The following is an 18,413-nucleotide window of genomic DNA, read 5'->3' as shown; positions in this document are numbered from 1 at the left end:
AGTGATGTAATATTTATAATAGTTACTTTGTAAACCTAAAACAATTAATGTAAATCAACAACAACATAATGTTGCCTCCCGTCTTTTTCAACTTGTTTTCTACTATTGCCAAGTTATACCATATATACAATCTTACGTATTATTTATTATCTATGATCATTCAAGTTTATGAAAATTCACTAACCTTCAACACGACATTCATCTCATTCTCATCGCCCCTCAGATACCAGATTGATACTTGCTCTGCAGGGGCCGTTGCCTAATCATTATCCATTCGTTAGCATGCTTATAGTGTTGATAGGACCACACCCCCAATCAATAAAAAAATGCAATAACATTTATTACAACAACAATTATTATAAATAATAATAATAATAATAATAGTATTAAATAATTCTATTAAATAACTAATAGTAGTATTAGTATAAGTATAAATGTTAGTATTGTTGATGTTTTTAAAATATTACTTTTGTTTTTTAAACAGAAAGCATGTTGATTATTAAGTCTTTCAATGATCGTCATGTGATAGAATGTACTTTGTCTGTAAACGACCTAGAAAATGAACATAGCTTTTCCCTCCATGAGGACTTTTATTATGACAATCAACCCTCTGCCGAAACAGAACCGAAACAACGCTGATGTCCACTGCCCACGGTAACAATTAGGTTTTGTAACATTGCTCCAGTTCCTAGTTTTGTTTGGGAAATTTGACTGTTATCAAAGTCGGACTATTCCGGACATTTACGTGTTCATGCATTATCTCAATTTATCCTTATTCGCTCTGTTTGATCGGATCTTCTAGAAGGCGGGGAAGCAGCCATGGTAAGTCTGCTATTATGATTTGATAGCATATTAGCTCCGGCTTGAGCAGTCAAAATAATACAAAATTAGTTCTCTAAAAGCTATCGTTGCAAATGAAAGAACGAATTATTTATTTCTCTAGTTATATTGTAAACCAGCAATAGATTTTCAGCACTGGATAGTTAATCTATATTCTCGCTATCAAGTGTGCTATCATGCTAATATGTATTGTGACACACTGATGTTGAACTTTGGCCAAAACATGTACTTTTTGTATTTGTTTTAAATGGATAACTAATTTAATGAGTTTTTATTGTTATTGTTTATTATTTCTAATTAATGCCATACAAACATAGTCTTTGAAGCACGATAATGTTTTGATGATGATATTTCTATTGAGTGTGTCTTGCAGTTTTATTGTATTGATTGTATTGTGTTCTTTTCAATGTTTTCGTTCTATTGTCTTCATAGGACAGCGAGATGTCTGATATGGACCAGGCTCCAGCTATGAAGAAGACTGTCGTAGATGGAGAGAATGCTCCTCTCTACTGCATTTGTCGAAAACCAGACATTAACTGCTTCATGATGTGAGACAAATCTATCCAAAAAATCTTTCCCAAAGAATATGAATATGTATGCGTTCAAACTGAGAGCTTAATTTGGATCACATCTTTTCCCCACAGTGGTTGTGACAAGTGCAATGAGTGGTTTCATGGTCACTGTATAAATGTGACGGAGAAGATGGCCAAAGCTATCAGGGAGTGGTACTGCCACCAGTGTCGGGGTCAGTGATTGATGACCTTTAATCCACTGTTGTTCACCTTAAAATATTTAAACATGCACTTTGTCATATTAAAATATATTTTGTTACAATATCAGTTAATCAGTTCCAATTCTTTCTCTTAGAAAGGGATCCATCTCTTTCAATACGCTATCGGAAAAAGAACCGTGATAAAGACATTGAGCCAGAGAGGGTTGAAAAACGATCCAGCACTCCAGAGTACAAGATCGATAAGCGCCGTGGGTCGAAAGTTAGTGTTTCTTCAGTATGTTCTTATATCTAAGTTTGCTTGTTATACACTCGGCACTTTCTCTATTGCATTATTGTTGGGCAGTTTGACAATTTTTTATGGTACATACAGTACTTTGCAAAGGTCTTAGGCACGTTAGTATTTTCACCAACAAAAAAATGGTTTTAAAGCCAGCTATTTATCTATTGGTGTAGTTTGTCAATAGGAAATATCAGTTTACATTTCCAAACATTCCTTTTGCCATTAATTGTTATAATCCAGTGAGATTTTTGTATGCACAAAGGAGTCTGACAACAGCCGGTATGATCCAAACGGAGATCTGATCTCACCTTTTTCGAGTCCGTCTGGGATTACATGAAGAAACAGAAAAAAAACTAAGACAGACTAAATCCAAAAGAACTGTGGCAACATCTCCAAGATGCTTGGAAAGTCTCAGTTTTTTTCTGTTTCTTCATGTAATCCCAGACGGACTCGATAATGGTAAGATCAGATCTCCATATGGAAATCCTTGTGCATACAAAATCTCACTGGATTATTACAATTAACGGCAAAAGGAATGTTTAGTAATGTATTTTATTTAATAATAACCATGTGATAATGCCCATTTTTGGATATAACAAGTGAATGACATTTTTCACTAATGGTATATATTTTTTTTTATTTTTTATATTATATTATATCTCATCTTAATTTATATTTCATCTCAATTTGTCTTAATTTGAACTTAATTAATTTTAAAACAAGACTGAACTTACCTAATAACCTTCAAGAAGTCATTAAACCTGAATGGATACTATAGGAATTTATATTTATTACATTTATTAGTGATAATATAGAACAATATAATAGTGTGGTCCTCTAACTGCGTTCCAGGTGAAGCGATCAGCCCGTATGTGTGGTGAGTGCGAACCCTGCACTAGGAATGAGGACTGTGGTCAGTGTGACTTCTGTAAAGACATGAAGAAATTTGGGGGCCCAAACAAGATTCGTCAGAAATGTCGTCTAAGGCAGTGTGTCGTCCGTGCTCGGGTGAGTGTCTTTATATAGGTGGTTTATTAGGTAGTTTTTGTTTTGATGTTAACTCTCTCTCATTGTTTTTGCAGAAAATGCTACGTGTTCGGGACGAGGAGTTTTCTCTGCGTGAGAGGAAGGACAATATAATGCACAGAGATAGACGATACTTAGATGATTACGACGAGAACGATATGGAGCCATATGAGCACTACAAGGACAGAAATGCGGTAACGGCTAATTGCTGTTGCTCAACCACAACCACTTAGTATATACATACATTCATTTGAACTCTTGTCAAATTCTAAGATGTTTTTATAACATGAGTATGTTTGAGATTTGCTTGTTAGGGATGATGCTTTAGGTCTCAGCACTCAAAAATAAATCTCGCCCTTCTCTTGTGACCAGTCATGGGGCAGTGATGATGATGAAGACGGCCCAATTTACAGTCCTGTCCCACGGAAGAAAGCTATAAAAGTCAAGCACGTCAAGAGGAGAGACAAAAAATTTGACAAAAAGGTGCAATGAGGAACACAGTGCTTAATACATAATCGTTTTTGGGATTGCGTTTAAGAAATAGTTTTTGTTAATTGTGCTCATCTTTTACAGAAGGAGTCCCGTCGCCACAAGCAGAAACAGAAGCACCGTGATCGTTTGAGGCACAGCGAGAGGGGAGACAGCAGACATGGAGGAGACATGCAACAGTGCCTGGGGCCGAACTGTATTGAGCTGACACGTCCAAACTCAAAATACTGCTCTGAAGACTGTGGCATGAAGCTGGCTGCCAAGTAGGTTTTTTTCATTAAAGTCGGCATGAAACAGAAGTTGGTTGATGTCACAAGTTATTTTGATTAAAGATAAATCAGATAAATTATTTATAATAAATACTGCTTTAAACCATAAAAACTTTTTCCTGCGACTTTAAGTGCAGCCAACTGGCATTGAACGATCGCGCAATGTTATACCAACAACAGTTTGATGTGTTTTAAAAAGATCGTATTGATTTATTGATCTGCCGATCTGTGCAGCCGGATCTACGAGATCCTCCCGCAGCGAATCCAGCAGTGGCAGCAGAGCCCCTGCGTCGCTGAGGAACAGGGCAAAAAACAGCTGGAGCGCATCCGCAGGGAGCAGCAGGCTGCACGGATGCGCCTTGCCGAAATGGAGCGTCGTTTCCACGAGCTCGAGGGCATCATTGCCAAAGCCAAGCAGCAGGTGGTCCAACAGGATGAGGATGTGAGTTTCCAGTAAAGCTTTTTCATGCTAATGTCATTTGAATTTTATAGAATGACTGGTAAGAGAGGGAATTTGTGTGTTTCAGGGATCTTGTCATATTTATTAGGGTGTTAAGCTAATGTCTTTTCTTGCAGGTGAATGAAACTGACAGTGAGGACACAGACCTTCAGATATTCTGTGTGTCCTGCAGTCACCCCATCAACCCCAAGGTGGCGCTGAGGCATATGGAGAGATGTTATGCCAAGGTCAATATATGTTATTTTCTGAGCCCATTTATTGGTTACTGATTTATGATCACCTGAACATTGAAAATTAATTTATGTAATACTAATGCTTGGTTTATTATTTTAACAGTACGAAAGCCAGACCTCATTCGGTTCCATTTTCCCCACCAGAATAGAAGGGTAAGAGAGATATATTTGAAATTGTTATGATCCACTACAGCAGTTACGATTGAATGTCCCTGAATACCCTCAGTTCACTTAGAGAAACACTATCTTAGTGTGCCTGTTATATCGACACTTCCTCTATTTGCTCGTTATTTTTATGGAATTTAATAAATAAATGTATTATTACTTTATAATGGCAATGTGATAATGGTTATTTGCAACTGAATTATTTTTAAACCAAGACTGTTGGTTAATTTAAGTAAATATTGTAATTGAATATAGTAAAAATACTTATACTATAATATACTATTATATACACACATGCATATTATATATATATATATATATATATATATATATATATATATATATATATATATATATATATATATATATATATATATATATATATATATATATATATACACACACACACACACACACACATTTTTTATAATTCATTTTTTATTCTGTCAGGGCAACAAGACTCTTCTGTGATGTGTACAACCCTCAGAGTAAAACATACTGCAAGAGACTCCAAGTATTATGTCCAGAACATTCCAGAGATCCAAAGGTGAGAGTTTAGTTACGGTCTTGCCATAATTCTGCTCAGACTAAACTACATCTTATAAAATCTCTTCATGACTTGATTTGTGTTCAGTACATCTCCATTCTGCTTTTCTCTTCTCAGGTCCTTGCAGATGAGGTGTGTGGATGTCCACTAGTGCGTAACGTGTTTGAGCCAACTGGAGACTACTGCAGGGTTTCAAAACGCAAGTGCAACAAGCATTACTGCTGGGAGAAGCTCAGACGGGCAGAGGTGGACCTTGAGCGTGTCAGAGTGGTCAGTTAAGTTCTTCAAAACTTATTGTCATTGTAGTCTTAATGTATTTTTATGTACTCATATTTTTCCCCTCTGAACAGTGGTACAAGCTGGATGAGTTGTTTGAACAAGAACGCAATGTGAGGACGGCCATGACCAACAGAGCAGGACTATTGGCCCTCATGCTCCACCAGACCATCCAGCATGACCCCCTGACCACTGACCTCCGCTGCAGCAAAGACAGATAGCCTTGTGAACTATCAGTGCTTGCTTATATAATTATTTGTTTATATTTGTATACTTTTCATATTGTATATTTGTCATTATTTGGACAGTCATTCATAATAAACATTCTTCATGTCTCCTTCAGTCTGTATTGATTAATTTTAGGGATGCTCTGAAGATTCAGATAGATTCAGAAGTCAGTTCTCTTCAGATATATATGCATTTAACCCCCCAACCCTCAATATATATATTTGTTCCTTCCAATATTTCGAGCATCTCGAACTGAGCTTGCTTTTTCAGCGTGTCCCATCTCTTGCCGGTGTGTTAACATCTTGTTTACAGACTTCATAATATTTCCACTCAAATAACTTTTTGGGAAATGATTGCAATGCTGTTTGCGTGCAAGTTCAGAACAGACATCGGCCAACATAAAAAAAAATAAAATAAAATAAAATGGTTCCAATTGATGGCTGGTTAATTGGCATCTGTTAAGTAATTTCACCTGTGCACAAGTAATTACAAAATAGTAAAAAAAATGTGTGTGTTATTCTTAAACATACATCCGTGAATCATTTATAAAACAATTTAATCTGATATCCTCAGATCTCTTGCTTCATTTTTTTGTTTATGGGATGATTTGCAATTATTTATTTATGTATTTATTTATTACCATTTTAGTGTTCAGACTTTTGGATCTGATTTTTTTTTATAAATACCTACACATGGTAATAAATATAAAAAATAGTCAAAGAAATTAATATATATCTTTGACTATTTTTAATTAAAGGGAATATCCCTTTTTAAATTTGTATTACCATGTCTAGGTATATATAACATATTTTTTCATATACATACAGTAGGATCCAAAAGTCTGAAGTCTAAAATAATAATAAATACATTTTATTTTAAAATATTCACGCAGATGTTTACACTGACAGTAATTTGTATATATTCGAAATTGTTAAATCTCTATGATCTGTTGTGTAGCAGTACAACGAACAGAATGACAGATAAATGAAATAAAAGTAAATGATACATCAAGCTACGCGACAAATCTTTTGTGTGACGTGATATGGGATCTTTAATTCAGAACGCTTGAGTCACGTGTTTCCGGGTTACAACAGCACTTCCGGCTTCTCTCCATTATCAGTTATTTAAAATATATCAATGTGAGGGCTCGTTAAGGGGTTCACAGGTAGGTTTTTTTAAAATGGCGTATTGTATGTATGACTTTGAGTTTAACCGAACCATTAAAAACAGCTAATAGTCTCGGTAAATATCAGTATCCAGTGTTATTTACTATCATTTCACGCTTGCTAACACTTTAGCCACCACGCTAAATATTGGCGCTTATACGTGTTAGGCTGTGTCTCAAAACCTAGTGTGCTGACTACCTAGACAGTATTTTGCGCATCAAAGTCGTGCTTTTGTAAATAAAACGATTGGTCCCTATAGGGAGAGCAACAATAGGCAGAGTCAGCTGACCGTTGAGTACAATTGCAGGTGTCTGAGCTAAATGCATAACATAAAGAGAGTATTCAGATAATTCGACTTTATAAGAGCTTCAGATGGACAAAAAGTAGATGTTTATCTCCTTTTGAAATTCAGTTATGTAAATCAAGGATTTTTTTGTTGTTGTTTGAAAGAAACTGTATTTCTACTAATGCATATTTTCTTATTGCAGCTCAAATAAGCAGAACAGGGAGGCTTTACTAACATGGAGACAGAGGAAGTAGCAGCTGAGGCACCCGCAGAACCAACATCCGAAGTAAAAGATGCAAATACAGAGGAAAACAAAGAACCTGTACCCACCGAACCAACATCCGAAGTTAAAGATGCAAATACAGAGGAAAATAAAGAACCTGTTCCTGCAGAACCAACATCCGAAGGAAAAGATGCAAATACAGAGGAAAATAAAGAACCTGTTCCTGCAGAACCAACATCCGAAGGAAAAGATGCAAATACAGAGGAAAATAAAGAACCTGTTCCTGCAGAACCAACATCTGAAGGAAAAGATGCAAATACAGAGGAAAACAAAGAACCTACGACAAGCACAGACATTCAGGACCATGTCACGGACAAAAACAAAGAGGAAGCTGTAACTGAAATAGAAGGTGAATCTTCCAAAGATGTCGACAAGCCTCCTTGTGACTGGCTGGAGCCACTCGAAGAAGACTGTGAGGATGTTGATTCCCAGAGCGTCGATGGAGAAATAGAGAGCCTTGCTGGTAGCGAGTGGAGTGGGAGTGTGGTTAGTGTTTTGAAAACTGCTGGCGGCAGAGGTGCTGGGTATGTACATGACCTGGATTCTTCCTCATTAAACGCATCAAACTTTTGTTTATTAAAATGCCTTTCATCTTATGCATTGCATTACGTTGTTTGAGCTAAAACAGATGTATGTTTTTCTTTTTCATCTAGGAGACCTAGACGGAGAACACAACTAGAGGTCGATGAAGGATGGGAAGATTGTCCGCCATTAGGGAAAGGATGGAAACGCAAGCAGGTTTTTCGTCGGTCAGGCAACAGTGAAGGACGCAGTGATACATACTATATAAGGTATATATAAAACAGTTTGTTTAAAATGTAACCGATACAATCTGAATAATGAGAGTTTCATTTTGAATCACTGTTTATTTTTTTTCCTTTTTCAGTCCAAGAGGTCACAAAGTAAGAAGTAGGGTTGAGCTTATGAAACATATAAACGATTCTGTGGACCTCACAAATTTTGATTTTAAAACGGGCCAATTTCTTGGTGACGGTCCTCGAAAAAGAAAGGTGAGGAAATGTTCAGCATGCTTTTTTAATTGTCAAGTCACCTTTATTTATATAGAATATACAATACAGATTGTTTCAAAGCAGTGTCACAGTAATAAACGGGAAAATGACAGAATTAATGATCCAAACTTAATCAAATATGAGACTAATTCAAATTCTGTTTTTAAAGTAGGACTGTAAAATCGATTAATCGTATCTAACATAAAAGTCTGTGTTTACATAATATATGTGCATGTTTATATGTATTATATATATTTCTGTTTGTGTCTGTGTATATATACTATACACACTCACACACACACACACACATATATATATGACCCTGGACCACAAAACCAGTCACATGGGTAAATTTTTTATATTGAGATTTATACATCATCTGATAACTCAATAAATAAGCTTTCCATTGATGTGTGGTTTGTTAGGATAGACAATATTGGTCGAGATGCAACTATTTGAAAATCTGGAATCTGAGGGTGCAAAAAAATCGAAACATTGAGAAAATCGTCTTTAAAGTTGTCAATTTATGTTCGCGATTTTACTGCATTCACTCTCAAAAATAAATCTTTTATATATTTACAGTAGGAAATTTACTAAATATCTTAATGGAACATGATCTTTACTTAATATCCTAATGATATTTGGCATAAAAAAAAAATCGATCATTTTGACCCATACAGTGTATTGTTGGCTATTGCTACAAATATACCCGTGCTACTTGTGACTGCTTTTGTGATCCAGGGTCACATATATATATATTTATATGCGTGTATATATATATGTATATGTATATATGTCTGTATGTATGTATGTGTATATGTGTGTGTAAACACAGACTTTTATGATAAATGCAATTTATTGTGATTAATCGGTTTTACAGTCCTATTGTAAGCAGCTTTAGAGAGACAACTGTGTCATTTTTCAGATGTGTAAAGTTCATCAATTATAATACTTATCAGTTATAAGCAGCTCCACAGAAGACAATAGTGTCATTATTCACCTCGAGTTAGTGTTGATTCAGTTCTATAACAGTGTCGATGTTGCAAAATGCATTAATTATAAAACAAATTTGATTCTGGTACCCATAGAAAAGAAGAGTGGATTCTCCTATGGCACACCATGGCGGCTCTTCTACACCCGGTTTTTCAAATGAAATAACGAATGCAGGTGGCACGGCCTGCAGTCCAGGGTCTTCAGCAAGTCTCAGCTGTGGTACTGTTCCAAAGCTGAGCACATATTCCACCCAAAAGGCTGTGAATACTGTGACCCCACCGAAGTGCAGTACCTTTACTGGTCCTGGGACAGATACCACTTTACCAAATGCTGCCACTCGATCTCCTGTTGATCTGACTAGAGTTGCTGCAAATCCAACTGTTCCTCCCTTGGTTGGTTCGGTGTCTGCAGATAGGCCAATCAATGGCACCGGTGGAACTCGACAAAGTTTGTTTGGGTAGGCAGTGACTTTTCTTTTTCTTACACTTTAGCATACATGTCAAAAACAGTGGTGTGAATGTCTTTCTTCATGTCACTCTCATTTTGTTTGTACTCAGCATCTGCCTGAGATGTAATAAAACCTTTAATTTTGAAGAGGGACAAACTATGTGCCAGAACTGCAGGCTTGAGGTTAACACATGTAAGTCAAAAGTATTTTTAGCATTACATTCAGTTTTGTGAGTAAAGCAGCTTTATCGTAATAACAGAAGTGTATTTTTTGGCTATTGCTGTTCCTTTTGGTGATCATGTTTTCTGTTGTTTTAGCAATAACGAGACGCAGAAAACCCTACAAAAAGGTATGTTTTTATTTATTTATTTTATTTGGGTTTTTTGTGTTATGTAATCAGGGCTTGACATTAACACCCGCCAGATGTGGATGGATTTCAGCAGTGGCGTGTAATGCAGTCACTCCTACTAGCCACCTTGGTGGGTTAAAATTTATTTATAATATAGCCTAAATAATTTTTTTTAAAGTGTTGTCAAAAATATAGTTTTTTCGATGCATATCAATAGTTAAATATATCTGAAACGCTTCCAATACTCATTTTCCGCAGAATAGATACACGTGTATGATACCGTGTATCTATTCTCTCTCATCTCTCAGACAGCGAGTTTACACACAAACCCGCCTTCCCTCACTCACTCGTTTCATTTGCTCCGGATGAATATTGTTGGTGTTACAGGGCTTGAATTTCAGCGTGGGATTGTGTGTCTTCTGCATAATGTGTCAGGTCTTAAAGTGATTGCATCCTAAATATACCTGCTGCCAAATTCTGAAAAATATCTATAGTTTTTCCCAATGGTATCGATGTCAAAATTGTGGCCAGCGAAAATGCTGAGTGGCTAGTAACTTTGGAAAACCACTAGCCACAGTGGCTGGTGAGCAAAAAGTTAAATGTCAAGCCCTGTATGTAGTGTATTGCATTACAAATATGAGGACATTTATTTGTGTGTGTTCTTTTGTGTGTGTGTGCTTGTTTAGTGGACTCCATGTGGCCGATGCCGAGCATGCCAAACTGCAGTGGACTGTGGAAAATGTGTTAGTTGCCGAAATGGTCGACTACGCCTACGACTTAATATCCACTCTCGGAAAGTCGTTAAATGTCGAAAACGGAAGTGTTTGCACCCCATCCGTAAGGACAAGGGTGTAAAGGTACAGTGGTTAAAATCTGAATAATATTATTTTCTTTCTTTTTTTTTTCAGTGGGCAGATGATTTTTTGTTTTTTTTTGTTTTGTTTTTGTTTTGTTTTTTTGTTTTTTTCAATGTTATGTCTAAAATTGTGTAAGAATATAATCTACAGTTGTTACCCAGAAGGCATTTTGACCCTTGGCCACACTTGCAATGTATGAATAGCATTGGATTAGATGACAAAATGTACAGAATAATAATTTATTCCTAGTTTTTGCAAAGATGTATTTTCAGCGGCCATTACTCCAGTCTTTAGTGTCACATGATCCTTTAGAAATCATTCTAATATGCTGATTTGGTGCTCAAGAAACATTTCTTAGTATCAATGTTGAAAACAGTTGTGATGCTTCATATTTTTGTGGAAAATGTGATAAAAAAAAAAGTGTATTCTTTTATGAAAAACAGAATTTATTTGAAATGGAAATCCTTACTATCACTTTTGATCGATTTAATGCATCCTTGCTGAATACAAATGACATCTTACTGGCCCCAAACTTTTGAATGGTAGTGTATATAAGGATTTACCTTTTTTGTCTAATAATTAAATAGGTCACTTAAGTACCCTTTTTTTATCTAATCCACAGATATCAGAGGGGCAGTTTTCAAAAACTGCTGGATCACTCAGCACAGCTTCATATATTTCAAAAGTGAGGAAAAAAAGTATATTTTCACACAGTGCACTATTACTTCATTATGCTTGTAAAAGCATTAATCGTTAATTATTTTTTCAGCCCTCAGTCTCAGAGGAATTTGAGGACTCACAGGTAACAGTCTTATAAATAATCTGTCAGAAGTTATCTGAGGGATTGCTGTAAAACAACTATATCTAAATGTTGTTTTCCTGTGAGCAGAGTCCCTATCTGCAGTACAGTGACTCAGAGGATCTGTCTATGTTCTTTGGGGGTAATGATGGTGACAATGGTCTGGATGAGGTAGAGTTCTAGCTACACTGCATTGTTTCACTGCAGTAGCATTATCCAAGTGCCTTGATCACAGATATGCACATGATTGAAGAGAAAAACAAAGTATTTGTTCCCCCACCCTCAAGTCGTAAGACTTTCGTTCATCTTCGGAACACAAATGAAGATCTTTTTGTTGAAATCTGAGAGCTTTCTGGTCTCTCCATTGACAGTCTACGCAACTACTACTATGAAGCTTCAAAAAGTTCATAGAGATTGTAAAACTAATCTATATGAATTGAGAGGTTTAGTCCAAATTTTATGAAGAGACACGATCACTTTATATGGTGATTGAATTTAGGCTTTTATTCACAAATAAAAAGTAAACGGAAGCTCTAGCATGTTCGCTTGGCTCGTGAACCAATGAGGTTAATTCTCGTGTTGTGCAACATGTTTGAGCTTCCACAAGAACCAATGAGGTTTGTTCTCGCGCATCAAACAGCTTCTGTTTGTTCGCTGATCAGTGTTTACATGTGAATAAAAGCCTAAACTAAATCTGTTCATCATATAAAGTGATCGAGTCTCTTCAGGAAATTTGGACTAAACCACTCAATTCATATGGATTAGTTTTACAATCTCTTTATGAACTTTTTGAAGTGTCAGTTGCGTAGCTGTCAATGGAGGGACAGCAAGAAGAAAGAAGATTTCATCAAAAAGATCTTCATTTGTGTTCCGAAGATAAACGAAAGTCTTACGGTTTTAGAACGATATGAGGGTGAGTAAATGACAGAATTAAAATTTTTGGGTGAACTAACCCTTTAAACTGCAAATATTTAATACAGTCAGATGTAATTAGAGACTTAAAATAATGTCCTTAATACTTTTCAAATAATGTTTTTAATAGATTCTATTTTTATCACTTGATTTCCAGATGGGTGTTCCTAAGGTGCGTCGCCGTTCCTGCGGGAAGTGTAAAGGCTGCGTTCGTCGCACAGACTGTGGAAGCTGTGATTTTTGCATGGACAAACCTAAGTTTGGAGGCAGAAATAAAAAAAGACAGAAATGCCGTCTACGACAGTGCCAAAGAGAGGCTATGGTGGGCTTCCAAAATAGGACTTTCATTGTATTATGTATCTTTATTTATTTTAGTTTTCACCTTTTTATATGAATTAGAATATTGTTGAATGGGTCATTATTGTACTTTTAATTGTCTTCTAGATTTAGGATTATTGTCATATAATATTAATTTAAAATGTTACACATTTACATATAACATTATATTACATATGTAATAATAATAAAAAAAAGATATATATACTTTTAAGTAGTAAATTCACAATTTTTAACTGATTCATGGTCAATGACTTTTATAATCTGGTCATAACCTTTTAATGATCAAAATTAAAAAATTCTTCAGTTTGAAAGGAACCAAGTACTGTTACTTGTCATAAAGATATGTTCACTAAAAGAATCGTTAAGAAACTGGAATTGTTTAGTGGAATGAGAACAGTTAAATCTCTTGTGCTTCTTTGGTGTTATTAGCTGTATGTTATGTTTCTCATTTAGCAGCTTTATTTATTTATTTATTTTCCTTCTGTTTTTCCTAAAAGTTATTGTGTTGCTGATTATTGCGTAAGACTTTTTACACAAGAAATGAAAATCATGTAAATTGTGTTGTGTTCTACAGAAGCATTTGCTGCCCATGGATGAGGCGGAGATGTTGTTTGCTCAGGGCTGGGTTACCCGCGGTAGGCCACGTTACACGTATGGACGCGGTAGACCCAGGTCCAAAAAGTTGTGGGATTTCGAGGTTTCAGATAATGAGGCTGAACAGTATGTGCCAAAGGCTTCCTCGGGTGCTGGCCGGATGGTAAATACAGACAGGCTCCTCCAGCCAAATTACAATGGAAAGGTATCCCAGTGGAGTCCTTAAAGCATTATTGCTTATTCCTGTTAGCTTCCAGTAACTTTCTTCTGTTTTTTTAGGCTTACGTTTATACAGATGTTCCAAACAGTCATATGATGAACAACATCCCACTCTACCATCCACAAAAAGTTGAGGTATGTTCTCACCATGAAAATCAATATAATACCTCAATATAATATGATGTTTCCAAAAAACGAATCCCAGAGAAGATTTCCCTAGAGACGGAAATAAGCTTATTTGGTTGCCAGAATAATTTTTTTTATTGTTTGAATAGTCCTATATAAATATGTTTGTATCTCTTCATCCCCCATCTTTTGAGAAGATGAGAGGCCCTCAGCTTCACGCAGGACGGGCGGAGATGATCAAAGAAAATGGGTTTCAAGGCAGTGTCATCAGTAGCAGAGCCTTTCTGTCTATGGTAAGCTTCTTATGGGTGTCTCTCTTAAGCTTAAACAAATAAAAACAAACAAAAAACAAGGATCAGCAAGTGGGAAATAAATCTAGTAAGCTGCATAGCCACACACTTCTGATACTGTTCCCACGCAGAGAGGAAAAAAACAGCAGACTCAGTGACTTCTTTGAAGCTGAATGAGTAGGCAGTGTTTCAATAATGACACTGATTTTTGGTTGTCTTGACAAAAAGTTTTCTGAGAAAACAAGACTGAAATGCATAATGCATGGTCTTTAGATTAGTGTATTAAATGAAATAATACTAGTAAATATTAATGTAATATATATGAATAATAATTCAATATAATTAATATTTGAAAAATATATAAAAATGTAACTTTGTGTTTGTATTTTTATTCAGCAAGGATACAATATATTGATCAAAAGTGACAGTAAAGACATTTATACAGTTACAAAAAATTTCCATTTCAAATAAATGCTGTTCTTTTGAACTTTCTATTCAAAGAATCCACAACAAAATGCATCACAGTTTCCACAAAAATATTAAGCAGCATATATATATCATTTCTTGAGCAGCAACTCAGCATATTAGAATGATTTCTGAAGGATCATGTGATGCTGAAGACTGGAGTAATGATGCTGAAAATTCAGCTTTGCATCACAGAAGTAAATTACATTTTAAAATATATTAAAATTGAAAACGGTTATTTTAAACTTAAATAATATTTCAAAACTATTACTGCGTTAAATGTATTTTTGATTTCTTTCGAAACATAAATAAATTGTTGTACACGTTGTCGATCGATTAATTGCTTGCCTTGTTCGCTTGTTCTGATTAACGAGCTTTATTTGCATTTCCCATTTATTAACAGAGACCAGAGGTCCTTTCTGCAGCTAGATACGATACTGCAGCAATTCCATCAAGCTGTGCTGGGGAGAGTTTGAGTAGAGGTTCGGCAGGTCAGGAAGAGCAACAGGAGGGCGAGTCTTGTCCATCGGTAAGGAGCTATTTTATGGATGTTGTCGGAATCCCATAATATGGAAGTCATTGTGGTAACAGTGATATGTACATCTGCCTTTTGCAGATCACTCAGATATTCAGCATGGCAGACAGTGACCCCACCATCCAAGGCATCGACAACAATCATGAACTGATGCCGCTCCTGAAATCTCTTCGTAGCATGGTGCTTCCCGTCCTTTGGTTCTGCGTTGTGGTGGAAGGGCCTCGGTTACAGCTGATGCAGTGCTCCAAGCGCTCCACTATGGCAGACACCATAGTTCATATTGAGCCCAGTTTCCACTACCACATCAGCGTCCAGGGACAACCCCTGCTGCCCACCCACAAACTGTACGACAGCCACCCGTCTCGTCTCACCACGACAGAAGAGGTTGTTGCCCTCCTCGAGGAGCTGGAAAGGTACTCTGTCTGCCAGGGCTCGGGGCACAAGGATTCAGCAAAAGCGCCAGAGCCTGTGCTTCCCGAGCGGGCGGCTACCTGTGACTTCCTCATTTTCCCAGAGACAGAATGCTGTGAAAAATGCAAAGCTCCACAAAAGGCATAAAGAGACTATTCAGCACAAGGAGATTGGTCTTAAAGTAATACATCTCTTATTCCAGCCCACTTGCTAGATTAAATTTCTCCCTACTCTAATGTAAAAATATTAGAGCACCGTTTTGTTTTGTTTTCTCAAAGAGATGCCACCATTACATTGAATGCTGAATTAATTTTTGGTTACTTTAATCCACAACTCATGACTGGCATTACTTCCCACATTATTGAGCGACCACTAAACATAAAGATGTTTTTTTACCCTAGAGAATGTGACACACATACTGGTACCCGCTCTGGCTAAGGATGCACATTGAATCCTGGTCATATAAATGGAGGCAGTGAATGGGGATGTTTTACACAATTAACCCGTGATCAGTTTAACTGTACATCTTGCCTTGCACTGAAGTTATAATAGTGCTTCACATTCATTTAGGTTTAATTCCTCACACCAATGATATCTGTACATCTTTTGAATGCTTATGTACTTCTCAGGGGAGATTTTTCAGAATGCATTAATCTTGTGGAAGATCCATGTTTGTTAAAAGATTTAATATTTGCTGTATGATATGGGGTGAGGCTGCTCTCTTGTTTTGGATAGACAATTTTGTACATAGTGCAAGTGGTGGCAGAGAAATTAAATCAAATATAGTGAGAATGTTTTTATAAACATGTCTTTTGCTTTCCAGAAGTTCTGTTTCCTTTATTATAAAACACTCTGGATTTGTTTGTATGTGCTTTCATATGAATAATCTGAATTCCGTTTATTTAATAAATCATATTATCGGTTGGATAACTGTCATTATGTGCTCGTTATATACATATAACCATACTTTCTCAGTTAATCAGTAAATGTAATTTTACAAGTTTTCTGAAACCTTGTTTAAATATGCAAATTAGGTATAATTTTATTAATACATTCACTAATTTGCATACATTTAAAGAACAGAAAACTGAACATTAAATAAAGCCAGGTTCAACATTTTTGTTTTTATTTTGGTGACATACTACAGTTAAAGGTTTTCACAGAGAGGAATTTGGTCTGAAAGTCAATTTTCAACACGTTTCTAGGAATGAAATATTAAATCAGTGCGCAATGATACATGAACAAACCCCTTGTAAAAAATTAAATTAAATAAAAACTTCAGAATAAAAAAGTTTGGGGCAAGTGCTACTGAAGATTTCTGGCAAATACATTATGAGAAAAAAAGATATGCATTGCAATTGAAATCTAAAAAAACAATGGTTTTGCCTGTAGTAATTATCTTAATGAGGCCTCACTCAGAAAACAGAATTTAAATGCTAGGCAAAAAGCCTCACTGATGTTGGATTAACTAAAAGTCTCTTTAACATTCGTTGCAGCATCCACATGTAAATTTTCTCCTGCGGTATCACGGATCAAATATGCAATACACACGTGCGCTACAGGGGGCGCCATAACACAGTATAACTGCACCTCTGCATTCAATTCATGCGAAGTTGAACTTCAAATGAAAATTTGTTTTTAATTATGTAGTTATTAAAATACTATAATTTATAATATATAAAAATCGAATTATCTAAACAGTTCGTCATTGCACATGAAAAGTCGTTCACTGGAATGTGCACATGATGTAATTATATATTCGTTTTTCGTTGCGAACAGACTATAACATCTTAGAAAGCAGTGCAAGACTCAGTTCAGACACGCTGTATATAGTTACAGGCAATTGAGTCTATATAAATAGGCAAGACTGAAAGAGTTAATCAGACAAGTACGCGTGTTGCTCTTCCCTGTTTGCCAGTCTCGTTCCAGAGGTGTGACAGCGCTTTACTGTGGATAACTGGGATGAATACTAAAATGTGATAAAGGATGTTATAATATCACTGTGCTGGCGTTATGCAGGGACCCATATGTTTTTCATAAAGGGGAGGATGTGATCTGCAAGATGTGACTGAGGAGAGCCGCAGAAGAATATTAATTGGCATCGCAGGTCCGTGTGCATGGTCTTTTCTTACGATGTCTTCTATGAAACGTCGCCTTTTCTCAAACAGACAGCATGTATGGGAGTAATATTTGAACCATTAATCACTTGATTTATTATGGTTTTGAGATTTCAGTCAACGTAGGCTCCCTAAATGCAGGGACGCATGAGGAGAAATCTGCCTCCTGTCGTGTCAGATTTCTAGGACCTTTTTGGTGTTGTGCTAAATGTTTGTATTAAAACGTCTTGTCATTGAAAACCAGCGTTCAAACATTCTCTTATCGTCTCATTCACCCAGCATGTAGTTCTGCTGATGAAAGCGTCGCGCGTGGCTTTAAATGGGATTTTCCGTGGCATGTTGCTATGCCATGGATTAATGCTGCAAAACAGTCACACGCCTGTTATTGTCTTGGATTGATTAACAGTAAATGTGTCGTAAATGTGTCAATGTATGTGTTATTTCGGGTAAGCCACAATGATCAATATTATTACTATTTATCCATGCGTTTGTCTCAGTTTGATTCATTATAAATGATTCGAATCTTTTGAATCAGTTACAGTAAAAAGATTTGTTCAGTGACCCTTTCCGCAGGTTACATCGCCAGTAAGTGACCACAAGTCTGAATTCGGAATAGCATACTAGTCTTACTATGGCATAACGATATAAACTAAAGTGTACTAGTATGC

At 36.1% G+C, this 18,413-nt stretch overlaps 2 protein-coding genes across 4 annotated transcripts; both read left to right on the top strand.

The window, feature by feature from the left end:
* Positions 1–609: 609 nt before the first annotated feature.
* cxxc1b (CXXC finger protein 1b) lies at positions 610–5,660 on the top strand. 2 transcript variants are annotated; one of them, XM_082155569.1, is made up of 15 exons: positions 610–654; positions 803–822; positions 1,273–1,388; positions 1,485–1,585; positions 1,708–1,832; positions 2,706–2,861; positions 2,936–3,073; positions 3,252–3,362; positions 3,453–3,631; positions 3,872–4,079; positions 4,214–4,324; positions 4,434–4,483; positions 4,946–5,042; positions 5,160–5,312; positions 5,393–5,660. In XM_082155569.1, the coding sequence occupies exons 1-15, from the start codon at positions 639–641 to the stop codon at positions 5,537–5,539; spliced, it is 1,728 nt and encodes a 575-aa protein (XP_082011695.1). In that variant the 5' UTR covers positions 610–638; the 3' UTR covers positions 5,540–5,660. The 2 variants fall into 2 exon arrangements, with proteins under 2 accessions (XP_082011695.1, XP_082011694.1); XM_082155568.1 differs by having other exon boundaries at positions 1,708–1,847.
* A 939-nt stretch (positions 5,661–6,599) lies between these two features.
* On the top strand, positions 6,600–16,558 carry mbd1b (methyl-CpG binding domain protein 1b). Of its 2 annotated transcripts, none has more exons than XM_082155349.1 (17): positions 6,600–6,711; positions 7,201–7,805; positions 7,935–8,072; positions 8,168–8,291; positions 9,380–9,741; positions 9,842–9,924; positions 10,050–10,081; positions 10,768–10,938; positions 11,561–11,623; positions 11,708–11,740; positions 11,828–11,908; positions 12,807–12,971; positions 13,563–13,745; positions 13,862–13,936; positions 14,125–14,220; positions 15,086–15,211; positions 15,299–16,558. In XM_082155349.1, exons 2-17 carry the CDS (start codon positions 7,234–7,236, stop codon positions 15,773–15,775), a joined length of 2,781 nt encoding a protein of 926 aa, XP_082011475.1. In that variant the 5' UTR covers positions 6,600–6,711; positions 7,201–7,233; the 3' UTR covers positions 15,776–16,558. The 2 variants fall into 2 exon arrangements, with proteins under 2 accessions (XP_082011475.1, XP_082011474.1); XM_082155348.1 differs by having other exon boundaries at positions 13,563–13,787.
* The last annotated feature ends 1,855 nt before the right edge of the window (positions 16,559–18,413 follow it).

Source organism: Leuciscus leuciscus (genome assembly GCF_965113295.1).
Source record: "Leuciscus leuciscus genome assembly, chromosome: 23".
Taxonomy (NCBI): domain Eukaryota; kingdom Metazoa; phylum Chordata; class Actinopteri; order Cypriniformes; family Leuciscidae; genus Leuciscus; species Leuciscus leuciscus.
Note: the sequence above shows the minus strand (reverse complement) of the source record. Positions and strands in the feature narration are given on the sequence as shown.